The sequence below is a fragment of the Scomber scombrus genome, chromosome 6 (assembly GCF_963691925.1).
Source record: "Scomber scombrus chromosome 6, fScoSco1.1, whole genome shotgun sequence".
NCBI classification, from domain to species: domain Eukaryota; kingdom Metazoa; phylum Chordata; class Actinopteri; order Scombriformes; family Scombridae; genus Scomber; species Scomber scombrus.
In genome coordinates this window covers 19,450,692-19,468,200 of record NC_084975.1, presented here as the reverse complement: position 1 = coordinate 19,468,200, position 17,509 = coordinate 19,450,692, and the positions used below count along the sequence as shown (strand labels likewise).

The 17,509-nt window shown below is 40.0% G+C and overlaps 1 protein-coding gene across 1 annotated transcript; it reads left to right on the top strand.

Moving 5' to 3' along the window:
- The first annotated feature begins 4,324 nt into the window (after nucleotides 1-4,324).
- Nucleotides 4,325-16,930, top strand: c6h15orf39 (chromosome 6 C15orf39 homolog). The gene is made up of 3 exons (XM_062420767.1): nucleotides 4,325-4,504; nucleotides 8,019-11,283; nucleotides 14,992-16,930. The coding sequence occupies exons 2-3, from the start codon at nucleotides 8,061-8,063 to the stop codon at nucleotides 16,098-16,100; spliced, it is 4,332 nt and encodes a 1,443-aa protein (XP_062276751.1). The 5' UTR covers nucleotides 4,325-4,504; nucleotides 8,019-8,060; the 3' UTR covers nucleotides 16,101-16,930.
- The last annotated feature ends 579 nt before the right edge of the window (nucleotides 16,931-17,509 follow it).

Genomic DNA, 17,509 nt, shown 5'->3' with positions numbered 1-17,509 from the left:
GGGAAACATTACATCAGCCAAACCGACGCACAGGGTGTAATCGTGGCCTTGACAGCACTGTGGAAGAGCGTGTAGACTGCAGGTGCGCCTAATAGGAATAAGCACCATGTTCTCACAGTTACAGTCAAATCATCAAAACTCCAGATAGGCTGTATTTAGAGGCACTGCAAAACAGTTGAAGGTGTACATTTCAAGACCAAACACCACTCTGCCACTTCAGTTTATTAGAAGATTCAGTCTCCTAAATAATATTATCACACTCTCAGCTGTATCAGAACTCTTTGTTATGTAATGCAGGAAAAATCCTGAATCCCACAATTTCTAACATAAACAGTCATGAATAAATGATAAGCTTAAAGCACTAAGTCTGCAGCAAAAAGCACTGCAGGGAACTGGCCCTGCAACATACCAACTCATTGCATAACAATGAGAACACTGTCATGTGTGAATAATGACTAATCACCAGTTCAGTATCTGTCACTCGATCAAATAAAAATGATTAGCTGAATTACGTAACGCGTATTAACTATCTTATTAAAAAAGGGAGCGTTTGAGGGTTTTTTAAAGAATCCATGAGTACTTTAAACTTGCCTCCTGCAGATACTGGTAACTTTTCTTCATGAGGTATAGTCCCATACCAAGAATTCTTTTTCAGGAAAGACCTGATACATGAACAACAGGGAACAACAATGAAGCAACCAAAAATAATTGTGAATAAAAACCAACATGAGTCATAAGAAATATCAGAATCCAACCTGTAGACAGATAATTTAGTTTTGGAGTATATATATGATATCTAAGGTTGGATTATGTACCATAGTTACAATATGTAAATGATGTGAGGTAATGTGGCAGCATGCAGCTCTAATGTCCCATCAGGAGTTCAAAGAAATGGACACAATCCTCATTTAAAAGCCAAGCCCAGCATTATATTACAGCTGTCAATAATAGTTATTAAAAAAGTTATGAAAAAAATTTAAAAACTCAGTAGTTTATTTGCAATCATGAACCAGAATATACATAGAAACTAAATATTTAGCAACAAAAAGAGAGATAGAGAAGATGATTTTTGGTGTTACAACTTGAATGTGCTAGGATATACCATTTTAAGTGAACTTACTGTAGATTAAGTTTAATGTCGAGCCATGGAGTGTAGTATTAGTGGATTTGTTAATTGCATTGCACTCTAGATGGAAAGCTGCAGTGGAGTGACTGTGAAAACAATATGCAGTGCCTGAGCAGTGAATGATAAAAGGGGAAAGACCAGATTGTCAGCCCTCTAAATTGCACAATAAATACTCCACATTGTGTTTTTAGTTCATACTGTGTAAACATAGAACAACAAATATGTATCACGGCTATAGGATATCTTGCTTCTGTGTCAATATGTGTGCGCGATCATACATGCGTGTCTTGTGTGTCTGATGCAACTCCAGCAGTCTCTAGGCTCAATATGTAGTTTCTGCCCTCTGGGAATGTTCAGCAGTGTTTCATCAGATAGTTCATCCTGAGAGATCACCTGCTCCATTCCCTGCGTCACAGCAACTCACTTTATTGACTCTCAGATGTTTAAATGTGGTTAACACCTTGTGGATTCAGTCTAATGCAAACAGATATGACTCTTAAAATTCTGTCCTGCACAATGTGTGATTGTATTACATTAAAAGTACTTTATATACATATTGCAATCACAAAACTGTCTATTGTCATCAGAAATCAGAATTTATCGTGTCAAGTGTAACATCTACCTGTGAAAAGGAACATTTTTAGATCCATCCCCAAGTAACATTCTTTCTTAATTATGATGAATGTATAACTTTTTTGCTGATATTGTACTGTTTGTGAACCATTTGAACTGCATGCTACCCATATTGATAGCCCCACGGAAAGACAAACCCATCTTCGAAATAATTTGTTTGCCTTAAAAACTGTTCAACTTTTCTGATTGCCATAAAGCACAATATGTTTATGTTTACAAGATATTTAACAGAAGGAAGTTTCACAACAGGGAAATAACCTTAAACAATGTCATCTTAACAACTATGTGTGGGCTGGCAGTAAATATTTGTCAAGAGTATCAGGAAATAACAGGCAATAAATCACTTCAATAGAAAAAGAAAATCAAATAATATTTTCATTCTGTGTAATCATTACTTAACTGCCAACAGGCCCACAGAGGGAGATTCAAGGTTTTTGAGGATTTCTGACCCTTTTTTGAGAGCACTTGCCCCTGACTACTGCTCTCTGTCTGACAAAGCTTAGAGGCCTGTGTTTTTAACAACTGAGTACAATAATCACCACCTTTAATGCATTTCCTTGTATGTTTGAAGAATTGTGTTGCTGTATCCATATGGCACACTGTTGCACCTTGATGCCAAGGTGTAATGTCATGGTAACTGGAAATCAGGGAGATGCGAAAACGCTCCTAGGGGGAAAGTCCCTGCCTTCTCTCCTCGGTCAAACCCCTTGACATGCATCTCTTTACCTGTGAGGCCACAGGGACTGATGGAAGCCACCAACTTGTCTAGACTAAACTGCGGCAGTCCCTCGAGACACATAAATTAGTCTCCAACTCACAGATGCAGAGGGACTGATATGATGCAAACGCAACAAGAAATTAACTCATTCAGAGTAAATCAGTGGAAGAATGCATGCTTGAGGTATATACTTAAATGTTGGATTATCTGTTTGATTATCTTGGCAAAGTACCAGATTTGCTGCTCCATGGCATAGCGTGAAGGTTGTTATTCAATCACATGTTTACTGTGTCAAGTAGATGTGTTGTACATGTGTATGTTAAGGCTTTGGTCCAGTCTCAGTGAAATGAAACATGATCAATGATAAAAGGTTAAAAAAAACACAACAACAATTCGAAAAACCCAGACTGACTGAGGTAATGGCTGACCTGATTTTAACTTTGCTCAACTAAAGTCAAACATTAACTACATTAGGATGAGGTTAATGGATGGTCATTCTTTGTAGCACTATAAAAGTTACGGTTCTAATATACAATCAGGCACACATACATATCAGAATAGACAGTGGGGATATTTTTATTTGACTGAGACATTATCAACATGGTATTAATGTGTAGATCATGTACTTTATATTATTCTGTGTTCACAAGCAAGATATTAAATCATTAAAGGCCTTAAGTCATTTATTGTTTATATATTTTGTCTAGGAAGGCAAGATGGGAAGCCTGGCACTGAGCAAATGAGGAACCCTTATCTGGATTGAAAATAATGTTGTACAGAGCTAGATGATACCGGTATGTGCTGCTATTACTGCTGGTACTGCTGCTCCATGAAAATGCTGCCTGCTGAGGGGTGCGAAACACCATTCATTTTGAAGGAACAGTAATATAACCCAATTCATTGACAATGACTGACTAGGGATGAAAACTAATGGTGGGAGTTTTGGGGATTTTGAAAATAGGCGTGACAACTGGAAGCTGAGCTCTCCAATAAGAGGACTTCATTTGCATATACTGTATAAACCTTGAAGTTAGTGCCTTCTCCATGGACAAGCCCTGATTTACATGTATGTTTGCTTACTATACAGTAAACCTATTATTGCATTGAACTCTGCTAGTTTCAGTGTGTTTCATTGACTTTGAAGTAAACATGTTCATACATAACATACCCCCTTATAGTCACCCAGTTTCTGCTCCTGTCGGTTTTACTTTTCTGAGGAGAATGCATGCACCTGTCTGTATATTGCATTGTAGATGCATTGGACTTTAGTACTCTTAAAGCATATCTAATTGTGGTGTTTTTAATAGGGAAAAACTTGGATTTGCATCTTTCCAGGAAATCAATAAATGTTGTCTTTTTGCTTTGTCATAGGGTGCAGATTCTATGCCGTAATCTTCATCGAAGTTGTGTCATTCACTCAATGTAGTTTGTATAGGCCTATGTGAATAAGCACAAGAAAGTTGGAAAAAAAAAAAAAAAACAACACATAAGGTCTGGTGTCAACTTGATATATCTGTGATGTCAGGTGAGTTCTCAATTTGTGTGACTCCCTTCCCCTAAATTTCCTGAAGCATCCCTGAAAATCCCAAGAAAAATCAATAGTACACACACTCATGTTATCTGTCGTTGAGTGCAAAAAAAAGCATGACTCTAAGTTCATTTTAGGTGACATCAGCAGCAGGCTGGCAGCCGGACATCAGGATGTAGCCAATAAAAGGGAGAAAACCACCAACGGGAAAACATCACATGTGTAGAAAACAAGCCGTGGATAGACAGAGGGTGTGACTCCGCCTATTGATCAAAGAACATCCTCCTCCCTTTTGTCTTTCCTTCAGTTTGGTAACTTCTCTAAAAGCAGCGTGGACGGGCGAGCTGTCGGATTTTTTTTTCTGTCGTGGGATTTTGGCGCATTGGGCTGGCGGACCGAGTCCACCAACGAGCTAGGAAATAACTTTTTCTCCTCACTGAGGGAAGTTGTGTTTCATGGAGTCTTCATGGAAATCATTTATTGTCATTACAGCGGCGAGGTAAGAAAACATTTTGTTTTTCCGCTCAATCTTCAAATGTCTTTAACCACAGATGAGTGTTTATGATGATAGCACAACAAGGAAAGGAAACATCTGCTTTGCCAACACATGAGTGTGACTTCTGAGAAAGCATGAAACATTGTGAAACTATGTCATGTAGCCAAAGCAAAACATTTGAAGTTGTTCGACCTACGGTGTGGTTTTAGTTTAGCCGTGGTTTACGACGCTTTCGCTGTCTGTGTGGAAATTGCTCACACTGATCGGCAGCGGAGTTTATTATTTTATTTGCGTCCTATTTATCTGAGTAGGCTGCAGGACAACAAGCTCCTGTGTTTTCATTTAGTCTCTGATAAGCAAATGCACTATATAGGTTACAAGTTATCTACTTGTCAAAAGAAGCTGCAAAGAGTTTAAACTTCGTCTTTATATCTGTCGTGAGGCTTTTTTATTGGTTGCTTTGAGTTCAGCTTGCGGAAATAAACATTTTTTTTCATGTCACGTGAACTCGCTGACAAGTTTTCTTGACCTGACAGCTTATCGGATAAATAATTAATAACTGACATCAACAGACTGGAAAGAACTGAATTTTTGTGTACTCACTCTGTCTCCACGTGGTTTGAGGCTCAGTCTGTCAATTTGGACGGTTTGCTTTCGGAAGTCACTCCATCACCCAGACAGACCCGGGAGTGATGGGACACACACACGCACACGCACACGCACGCACACACACACACACACACACACACACACGGACACACTGACCCCCCCCCCCCCCCCCCCCCCCCCCAAAAAAAAAAAAAAAATAAATAAATAAATAAATAAATAAAAAATAAAATAAAAAATGTTTTATTATAAATAATAATATGTAAGTCTGTAATTTGTCCCCAAATTTAGACTCAGTCAGATGACACATGTTTACTTAAGTCACTTTTGGGATAGCCTATTTACATATTACTTATATTAATTTCCAGGAGACTTACCATATTCCTAATCATAACCACTAGTTGCCAAAACCTAACCTTTACCCTAAACTTAATTACTGACCCAAAAATCTGTGTTTTACCAGCTGGGGACATAGCTTTTGTCCTCACAAAGTTCCTGACCATAATGAACTGGACTTAAGACAGGTGTATGTCCCTGAAAGTGACTGTAGTCATTTCCACCACACATGTCCTCAATTGTGTCAACAATTAACTAGTTTTGAGACCGAAATGTGTCCCTGAAAGTAGGCTAAGTTAGACCCGCACAACCCGCACTCACACCAACACACACAAACACACATACCACAGAGTGTGGCTTTTAGTCCGTTGAAAGCAGCCCTGCTCAGTTTCCTCCATGCGCTTAAACCACATTTCTCTGCGCTTTTTGCAGATAAGTCATCACTCTGTACGCTTCTAAAAGGTGTCAACAGGATGAACTGATGAGATCTGTTAGGACTGGGGCTGTGAGCTGTCACGAGTCTGGATTTGGTCTCAGTGAGGCTGTATTTGTTTTATTTCACTCTGCCCAAACGGGCTGCAAATAGCCTATGTCACAGATATGATTATTTCACTTTTTATAGTTTGCTAGATGTATGTAGGTACATTTGTTTCAACCTATATTGGCATTTATACACTGAGTCTTTCTGTTCTAACCGTGTTTTGCACTGTGATCTGTCAGTTGGGAGTTGGGGACGATCTGTTCCCTAGCTGAACAACACAAACACACACACATACACACACAAAAAAAAAGATTAGATAAAAAAATGTTTCCTACACCTCGCTCACTTCGCAGCTCAGTTCATGCAGGTGCCTGTGTGGCAGGTCATCATTCTTTTCCCTCCTACACAATACTGACAGTGACTGACAGATTGAGCTCATTATGCTTCCTTCAGGTGCCTATTGGAAAAGCCAGAAGTAAGAGTTTAGCATTCATAAAATCCTAACTCCTAAGAAAAACACCATATCTCCAATGTAGCTAATTATGTTAATGAAAATGTGTTGCACTGTGTAGATTTGTATGACATTTTACAGTAAACATGTCCATATTATGAGAAGCAAAGCAGTGGGTGAAGTATTCGCAAATAGGATGTGACAGGCTAGGCTCTAAAATACATTGTAAAGAATGACATTTTGACCGAGTCCCAGTTTGGAATATCTTTTAAGTTGTATCAAATCACAAATGTTTCTTCATCATGAACTCTCAGGGATGTGACACATCCTGCATTATCTGAAACAACTCTAGGGGCAGAACAGGAGCAGAAACTTCAAATGTAACACAATACAGTGAATTGGTACATTTTTATATCTTAGTTTGGAAGAGTTACATTTTGACCTTTTTCCCACGGTCAAATATTGCATAAAATTAGAGTAGAAATGAATGATTACCATTGTTGATTAATCTGCTGATTATTTTCTTGATTAATTTTTTTGGTCCATAAAACATTAGAAGACAGAAAAATGACCATCACAATTTGGAATATTGTCCAGCATATTATTAAAGTAGAGCAGAAATGATTAGGTGATTCATCGCTCAGACGATAGAAAATTATTACAACTATTGTAATAATTTATTAATCACTAGCAAAAATTCCAAACATCCACCAGTTTCAGCTACTCAAATATGAGGGTTTGCTGTTGTTCTTTGTCATAGTTGATAGTGAAGAGTCAAACAAAACATTTGAGAGAAGACATTTGAAGTCATCACCTTGTGCATTGGGAAATTACTCTGTCATTGTCACTACTTTCCAATATTTCTTGGCCAAAGTGATAAACCGATTAATATAGAAAGTAGGAAAGTAGTTGCCACACTACCCTGAAGAGATTCTTGAAAAAGGAACTATAGTCTGACTGAGAGGTTGTGGTAATAAAATGCAGAATAGAAACAGTGAGCTGCAGTGTTGGGTGTCACGACATTAGGCCAAGTTGAGAGCTGCTTGATGTATCAAGTGATAAGTTCTTGTTTGAGATAAGCAAGGCTGAAATTTTTTAATGTGAAGGTGATGACACATTCTGACATATGTGCTATAAACCGACAGCTGAGAAAATGAGCTATAGTGATACCAGATATGACTCAAGTACAGTACTAAATTCATTAAGTCACATTGTGATTTTCATATTTGTAGACGTGGCATTGAAGTATGGCAACAGTATGACATTGATTGTCTGAAATACATTTTTCTCACTCTTAGACTTTCTTGTCCACTGGTATTCCTTGCATAATCAAGAAGTTATGAATCTTCCTCACACATTCCTCAGATTTTAACTTCCTTGCCAGATGCTGCATTTTACTTCCCCTGATGTGCACTGGCTAATAAGGGTTTATGTGACATACATGTGATAAACCACAAGATTCGTCAAGGTTGAGAAAATGCCTTGAGCTAGTTATCCAATGATGACTGCTTTATGTGTGCAAAGTGTTTATTTTTTTACTGCTGTGTATCCTGCTGTCCTATCTGATATCTGATGAGGAAGTTTGCTCAACCTATTTAAGAATATGGAAAGACTAAACCAATATTTGTTTTTTATCTACTTAGGTTTGGAGCCAAATTACTGTCCCATCATTGTAAAGTTACTACATGATGAGCAGTCAATCGATGCAGACCGTCATTGACCCAGTGTTTCGCAGCAAGATGCCATTATTTGATGCGACCATAGCATCAACAGGACTGGCAACGCCACCAAACATATCTGGTTTCCTTGGTAAGCCGACTCTGCAGTACAATGGGGCCTACTTTGCGTATGACCCCAGAGGAAAGGATGGAGCAGGATTTGCTCCTCCTTGGAGCAACTCAAAGACCTCTCTCCTGGATGGCAGAAGTCCTGTGAGTCACCTCTCTGGCATAGAGGGACAAAACCACATAATTTACAGGCAAGACAGCAACTCCTCAGACGAAGGTCATTCTCATTCTTCCTCAATGCGTCATACCCCAGTGAAACAGGGCTTTGCACCATACACTAAAAGTTCCGGCATTAGCAGTCCTACTGCGGCATCAGTGGCTGTTAGAAAACAAAAAACTGGAGGTGAGGATTTATCTCCTGCATCTGAAAATTCAGTTTACTTAGCAATCCCAAAGCCAGTTTATGGACATAACCCCTGCTGTAATGAACTGGGTTGTTCGATAGGACAACAATTCAGTGTGGAACATGGATCTCACAGGATCCCAAACACTGTCTATGAGCATGATTGGATGCAAACTGATGCTCACTACAGTGACAGACTGCCCATCCCGAGGAAAGCGCAAGACGCACGGCTGCAACAGAGAGGTTTACAGTTTGAGTCTGGTGCAGAATCAATCAAGAGGATTACTATGGACACATACAGCCCAAGTAGAGCAAGGACTCTGCCTGTGTTGATTGAGCCAAACTACAGCAGTTACCCTTGCACACCAACTCGCATGCTGTTTGGTTCTTTAAGTAAGCAGAGCCAGCATTTACAGACATCCCCCAGAGGCTACCCTAGCCTATACCCCTCCCATCCTACATATGAGCATATGACCTCAGAGGTTTATCAGGAACGTTCTCACATGTCCAAATATGGCCAGCTAACACAGCACCCAGTGTTTTACTACCCTCAGGCAAATGTGGAGGTAGAAAACAGGGCACAGTGTAAAGATATTGGCAGTAAGCAGAGAGAAGATGTCCCTGTTATTGTTAAACACACTCTCTCAGCCCCCCGGGACCATTACATAGTGCCTCAGCCGCTTCATGGTGAGATTCCTTTGCCTAGCAATGAAACAATGCCAAATCATTCCTTTATACGGGGCTTTGACTATCCATGTTATGCAGTTCCTAGATTTCATTTAAATGCAAGCCAAATCAGAGCCCCCCTAAAAAGGCAGCATGCACTGCCTAGCTGGCACTCTAATCGCATAAATGTTTCCCCATCCAGTCCACACATGGATCTCACCATGGCCTCTGTAGCCAACCTGCATAAGAGCAAACCAAACACCAGCTTGCATGTTGACCAGCAGCACACCTCCTCACCTTTCCTGCTTGTTGACCAATCCAGTCCTAACAGACGTGTAGGCCAACCTGGAGTTTCACCTTCCAGCATACAAATTAACAGATTTTTTCACCCACTCACCAGCCTGCACATAGATCGTCCCATCCTTTCGCCAGCTGGCTTGAACATGGACCAGCTCCTGGACTATTCATCTTGTGAAGCCCAAGTTACATGCCCGACACAGCCAAAAGACCTTCCTGTTTCCCCAGTGACGTGGCTGCCCCGGTCACCTAATCACAGTTCAGATCACACACACACAGCTGTAACTAATAGCACAAATGTCCAAAAAATTATTTATTCCCCTGCTGTTGCAACAGGAAATAAACACAATGGCCCTACATCCAGTTCAGCTGCCTCTGTTCTTAAAGGGAGCTTGAAGAGAAGTGTTTCTCACTCCTCTTCACCCATGAAAATAAAAGAAGAGGATAGGGATGTATATGAAGTGGACTTAATTAAGAAACGACAAAAGATGGAAGTGGAGAATGTAGAAGTAGGGAATAAAACTGACTCTCCTCCTATGCCGGTCATTGACAGTGTCTTCAGTCTGGCACCTTACCAGACATTCCTGCAGGCCTCTGGAGTGTTGTTTCCAGGCAGAGTACCTCCAAGAACTGTCCCGTCTTCTGAACATCGCAAAGTCAAACCCAAACAATGCATCAAAGAAAAGAGGCCAGATCAAGATCAGCAGCAGTCTGTTGTCCATCTCGTTTATAAAAAATTCTCCACAAAGCCTGTCGTAGAAATGGTTGAACCCAAAAATATTAAAGTGGAAGAAGTAGATTCACAAGACACAGACAACTGTATAGAGAGTAACGTTGGTCAGAAATACTGCAGCCAAGTAACAATCAAAAGAGAGCCTGAAGACACTGGTTTTCCTGACAGCAGGCTCATGTTGGTTATTAAGAAATGTGAACCTGATGAACTTGAAAGTAACCCCTCAATAGGAGATGACAACAAGACTTCAAATGAGCCCAAACCTGCGAAGGTGACTGCACAGATTACCTCACCTTGTCAGGATTATACAAGCATACATCGTGATCAGGTGTTCACTCCTTACCCCAAACCTATTACCAAACCTCAACCACCGGAGAACAAACTTAGTTTCAAAAACATTCCTCCTCAGTGTCTTAAACTTTCCACCTACAAAATCATTCTCCCTGATAGGAAGCATTCTTACCCTGTTCCAGCCCAAGAGAAGCCACCTGTACAACCGGTGGCTGAATTCATACCAAAACTAGATTCCCAAATGCCGGTCCGGAAGCACTTCATTGAGCTGCACCAGTCTCTCTCCAAGCTAGTATCTAAATCTGTGTCAGCCTCTTCAGAGCAGGAGCTCAGAACTTGGTTGTCTCAGCTGGAACTGACTGAACCTGCATCTCCATCGACCAAAGTCCAGAAAGTGTCCTGTTTTTTGGGGATAAAAGCCAGGGAGGTGTGGCTTAATGAGGAGATGAAGTCAGCACTCCATAAGGTCCTCGAGAGGTTGCGAGAGTACACTGCCCAGGAACGCTGTCCTTTTCCGCATGTCATGCGGACAGGGGCAGTGTTTCTCCCTATGTTGGTGGTGAAAGAACTGCTTTTTCCGACGGTCCAGGGCAGCTTCATCGACCAGGTCCTGCAGGAGCACAAAGTGGAATTGCGGCCCACCACACTGTCTGAAGAGAAGATCCTCATCCAGCTTCATAAACGAGCCTGCTCCTCCAGGCTCAGGAGGCTGATGTCCCTCAAACACCTGCCTGACATCTACGCTGATGTGCTCAACCTTTTGTACTATGCCTGTGTCTGCAAACACCTAGGTTAGTGCACGTTCACTTCAGATTATATATGTGTTTACTATGTGTGAATAGTGGTTTAGTAAAAAAGGATATGGATATTGTCGAGTTGTGATGTTGATAATGAACACATTATTTTAGCCCTTATTTAGTTCTGGCTGTTTTCCAAAATAATTTTGGTTTGGGATTGCATTATGGTATTTTGTACAGTGGCTCTGACAGCAAAACGCACTGCAATTTCAGAAAATACATGGAAATAGACAAAACAAAAGCAGATGAAACCTCTTCACTTGTTGAACGACACATGCTCAGCATTCAGGAAAGCTCTGGAAAGAGAGAAAATACAACCAAATCCAGAGACGCTACAAATTGAATACAACATCATCAACATTTTCCATGGGACACCTAAAGGCTGAAATGTCTGGTACATGCTGCTTTATGTCACCTGCCTGCTGCATGATAGCTGATGCTTTGGTTTGTGGCTCACAAAGTTTGATTTCTCTATTTGCAGCACATTTGTATGGTAAGGAAGTTATAATCAGTCGATCCTGGGAACTATGTATGCAAGTTGACTGAGAGTAGATGTTTTTGTGATCTTGAAGATGCAAAGATGAGGCGAATCTGGAGTTATTTCTTAATGCATGTTTAATACAGGCCTGGATCATTAGCAGCATTCATGGTACAATTTTTTTGATGATACTCAGCGACCGAGTGAACAGCATATATATAGTAGTGCTGGCATGTCAGGTATTTCCCAAGAGGCAACCTAAACAGAATATGATCTAGGCATCTGAGGCCCTGTCAAGTATTTGTATCCAATGTGGCAGTATTTTCTTGTAATTTTAGAAACTGTCACCAGAACATGATCCACTGACCATACCGGGTATCCAATATGGACACGAGATATGAAAAAACATACTAACATAGACCTTAGTTAAGGTCGTTTTAATCCCTTTCTACTTATCTACCTACAGGATAGGTGCCACATCTGATTGTAAGAGTTCAAAGAACCAAGAGATTTATGACTGATATGGGACACTTTTTAATGAAGGTAATAACAGGATAGAGAAAAGGGCCCCAAGAATGGAAAGGCTAAAGATGACATTCCAGATGTTGGTCAGAAGAGTATTTAAATCCTTGTGTTGTGTTTGATGAGAACAGCTTCTGTATACTCTTCTCCTCAGCTGATTATTAAACCAGCCTAATTGAAACTTGACTTGTGGACTGTGTCCAGAACCTTGTCTATTGGTCAAGAAATATCTCCTATCAACATCTCTGTATTTGGTTGTGTTTTCTGTATTTGCATACGTTATCTGAATGCTGCATGTTTACTGTTACACTGGTGAAGATGTTTACCTCACATGCTTTTGTTTTGGCTATTCATGTTTTCTGATGTTGCAGTGAGTTGAGCTCTCAGGTTCTTTTTTGGTATTGTCAAGTCTAACTTGACACATTAGATCAGTTACAGTAAGCAACAGGTGTCTTGATTATCATTTTTGTGAGGCAAAGCTGAACACAACAACCACTTTGATAAGCACTGGCATGCATACATGTTCACAAAGGAAACAAGAAATGAGTGGGTAACACATTTATTTCAGGAGGGGTTGGCAAGAGTGTGCATACACGTGTAAACATAAAGTTTAGAACTAAGATTAATTTGTCAGTATTGTACAATTTGTCAGGCAGCTATAAAATGTAACTTTTTCCCCTCAGTCATGAGTGAAAGCTGTGAATCGGCTTCTTCCTGTTACTTTTAATAGATTGCACGATTCACTGAAATGTTTCCTAAGATACTGTTTATACGATAGTGTTTCAGATAAGGTTCAGCAGAATTTTGGTTTTATCTATTGAAAAGTTTAGTTTCTTGATAAAAACGTTGAAAGATAACACCTCTAGCTTGATGATTTGACCATGTGATAAGCGCAACATGACTACCAAAGCAACACTTCCTGCCTTTCCTTGCAGATTTCTGGAAATCCCCTCTGGGTAGACCGTGTGATTTACTGATTCTTCTGGATTTATTATCATAAATCATATTTTGGTTAACTGTATCATGGTTTTCCCTCAACCAGTCGTTTAGGAATCATATTTTCTGCATTTTTGGCCCTTTTTGTAAAGAACTAATCACAATAAGCAATACATATTCAAAATAAAATCCATTTATTTTTTACAGACTCAACCTCACCTGATGTCCAAAAGAGAGCCCAGGTATATTTATCATTTTATGTTGTCCCTCAATCTCACTACTCTTTGCTTTTCCTGATTAGACAGGAGGAAACCTCTCAGCTAACTTTCAGTCTTATCACAAGAAGTTGCATGATTACTTTATACTTGTTAAAGATGGGTGGAGGGGTGCTGGGCTGTGCTGTTTCTGGACAAATGGACGTCTTGGTGATTTTGTTAGATGGTGAACCCAAGTCTAAACTGTTTGAGGCAGGCTGTGGGATCACATTACCAGAGGAAGGAAGTGACAGCCGGCAGCACACAGGGGGATTAAACTGTGCCATATTTTCAGCCCTTTGGGTTGGAGAGAAGTTTATGATTTCATAAAATGATCATCATCTTTTAACTGACCAGTTCCCTCGAAGTCATATAGGGGGGACTTAATGTTTTGTGTGGAGAGAAAACAGTTTAATGTCCATGTGGGTTTAAAGGACAAGACTGGAGATGCTCCTTTTTTTTTTCTTTTTTTTTAAATTATCATTATTATTATTTTCTGGTCAAGAATATATACTTTCATAAAGAAAGAAAGCTTCCTAAAACATCTGGCCACTGTAGTTTTTAGCAAACTATACTAATGTTACAGGAGTAAATAGTGCATTTGATGGCTATTTTCAGTTGCATATTTTGTGCTCTAGCTAGTTTACATAGGACTCACTCAAATAAACATTATTCATTGTAATAAAGGAACATGTCACTAAGTGCAACCGTGATTCATTTGTGTTGTAGTTTTTGGACAACAATGAAGCTCTGTGGCACTGAGTAATATGATATATGAGCTTTGGCTACACCGTAAATACTTGTGAGTAGGATCAATCAGTTGTTGGTTTTGCTCTTTTCATAGGATTTGTGGTCACCAGACTTATCCTTTTTAAATAGGTTTGTTTACTTTGTTTCCTTCGACAGCGATTATTTTATTTGGCACGTGCATTTTCTAACTGAATTGGGCCTAATCAAATTTCTGTCCACTGCTGGCATTATTAACCATTCACATGGTTCAGGGCACTTGACTTTGGTGTCTGAACATTTCCCTTGTCTCACTCTTGTTTTATCCCAGACTGATAGCATCCCTCGTAGCAGCTGACATTTTCCCAGCCTTCATGTTTACTCCTACGACCTTTTTTTATATCACTGCTGAAAGGGTGTTTCATGGTGGAGGAGCATGCTGTCCAATCACCATGTGTGCTGGTTACTTATAGAATAGATTATTGCTTTTTTGTGCTGAATACGCGCTATGGAAGCATTGATTTGTCAACCTTTCATGAGTTGGACTTGACTGAGGTAGTTGACTGCTTGCTCTTAAGGAATCATCTGTTGGGAAACAAAGTGCTTTTACTCATATAAATTCTTACCACATCCCTCTGACTTGCTTCACCCTTGAATTTGTTTCCCTGATAACTAAATAAATGTGATTCAACTTTTATTACTTTTCCATTTCGTCAGCAACTTCATTTCTATATATCTGACATGTTTTAATATCTATTTTGACCTCTCCCAATTGCTCTGTTGCAGGATTAGACACGGGTGACTCTGTTAACAAAGAGCAAGATGAAGGTTGTGAAGAGTCTAACAGCTGCAGGAGTTCAGTCTCTTCAGACATCACCGTCTCACCAGTTTCACCCGCCTCACCCTCAGAGTCGCACTCACAGAGACATCCACAGAATGAAAAAACTAAATCACACTTGAACAGGAATAGAACAAAAAGCAGGGTAAAGAGCAGTTCACGGCGTCTGTTTCTGGACAGCAGTTTGTCAGATAAGGAAGAAACAGATGACACAGAAAAAACTGAAAGCGGAGGCAGACCAAACACATTTAGCAAGAAAAATGGGAGTGGTCATCAGTGTGAAGAGGCAGGAAATAGAGGAAATGAGTGTGTGGTTGCAGAGGAGGACTCTTGTGAGAACTCATGGACGTGTCCTTTGAACTTCGACGAACTCCCATCATCTCCCAGTGACAGAGAAATGGAGGAACCCTCCAGTTTCCGACCTGTTTGTCACTCTTCAGGACCCTCCGAGTATCAGCTTGCATCCAAAAGTTGTTCGGGTGTGATTCTCAAATTGAGGAGGATGTTTAGCAAAGGTGTGAACAGAAAAAAGGCTTGCTCCAAAGTAGTGTCAGACTCATTTACTGATCCTTCCCTCTCGCAGACAGAGGATGGGGAGGGAAAGAGGAACAGCGAGGGGGACTTCCACCCGATGACACCCAAAGTAATCCACAGGTGGCAAAGAACAGGAAGCTTCTCTTATGGCTTAAGACCGCTCAGAAGCTCTTCTAAAAGAAAACACAGATCTCTATTAAAGATCAAATACTGTCCCTACTTGTCTGCCTGCCACAGCGCTGAACACAGGAGGCGATGGGTCCTGCGTTCGGCTGTCCAGAGGGCTCAGAGGGCCATGAGGTTCTACTACCCAGACCTGGTAGGAAAGAGGATTCTTCATCTGTATGAGGAAGATGATAAGTCAGAAGTGTGGTACAGAGGAGAGGTGCTACGTATTCATGAGGCCCACACCAACCCCCTAAAGACTATATTTGAGGTCAGGTATGACAGTGAGCCAGAGTGGAAGTACTACCTGGAGCTGCTGATAGACTTTAAAAAAGGCTGGCTCAAAATTGATGACTAGCTTCCTCAAAAAAATGTAGTTATGCCTGTTTTGTTTTTGGTCACCTTACTGAGTGCAATGACAGCTTGTATCAGTTTTTACTTGTCCCTGAATATCTGTCTGACCTCCTGAAGCTGGACTGGATGTTTTTTTTTCCTGTAACGAGCTACACATTGACTTGGTGCGTTTTTTTGTAGGGACAGACCGTAAAGTCAATTTGCAGCATTTTGTAGATTTTCATGCTCTTTTAATGGACATGTCAATCAGTGGCTTTTCTGATTAATGCACAGGTTAGATTATAGTTATCTGAAAGAAATGTCATGACCATGTTGTGCTTACTTTAAAATGTAAAATAAAATAAAAAAAGCAGATGAAGTTCGGTATTTATATTGATTCTTAAGTCCTTGATATACACTTTTATGTTTTAAAATACATTCTGAGTGAAGTTAGTGACTGGTAGATATTTTCTTTATTCTGCAAATAAAAAAAAACCAGCAAATGACATGGGTATACTGTCAGACAGTATCAGCCACATGAATATAGGTTTACAGTAAAAGTGCAAGTCTTGTATGTCGGAGCAAAGAGTAATTTTCACACGATCATCGTGGTTATTTTATTGTGTGTTACTGACGCTGGACAGGCATTCATGTACCAAGCTGCTCAAGAGGTCTTTTTTTAATGGAACACTGGCTGAGATGTCCCCATTTAATGTTTTTAATCACTGTGAACTTGAAGACTTTCACCTCAAATTGCATTTTATATTGATTTTGTATCATTTTCATAGACCTCCTTAGATTGAATTGTTGAACTGTCTGAAATAAATGTTTGTAATTACATGTTTTGTTATGTTCTTGGCGGGTTTTGTTCTCCCAAAAAATCTTTACCATTGATGGATTACCACAGCTTCTCAACTCACTACACAAGGATAAAATCTATTTCAAAAGGCACTCAAATATGGCATGCAATATTGAAAACCTTTGTTAAAATGGTGTAATTATTGAGTCTATATCAGAATCAAAACTATCACCCTAACCCATCACCCCACAATTAGTGAAACTGGGTCTCTCTAATTGTGGTTTCCCCACATCAGTTATTGCTGTAACTGCTAACACATTACTCTTAAACATGAGCAGTGAGATAAACGGCACCTAAAACCTGAAAGTGCAGTTTAAATACAGTGTCTGTCCCCATCCTGTGGCAAAACCTTTAGTTGCATGTTCCGTCTTCACTATGAATGGTGCTGTCCAGTTCTTCTCGCACAGGTGAAATGACATAGTGGAAGTCTGTTTAAAAACGTCAAAGACTGATTGTGGTGCATGTTTTGTGTTTTTAATGAAAATGGCAGCTGCCACAACAAAAACATTGTGTCCATCATCAAACAACCACCCATGCCAGAAGGATGTTTGCAACATTTTGCACTTTAATGTTTT

Coding starts and splice junctions, on each gene's coding strand:
- c6h15orf39 (XM_062420767.1), top strand. CDS start 8,061: ATGATGAGCAGTCAATCGATGCAGACCGTCATTGACCCAGTGTTTCGC. Junction 11,284..14,991: donor CTGTGTCTGCAAACACCTAG/GTTAGTGCACGT, acceptor GCTCTGTTGCAG/GATTAGACACGGGTGACTCT.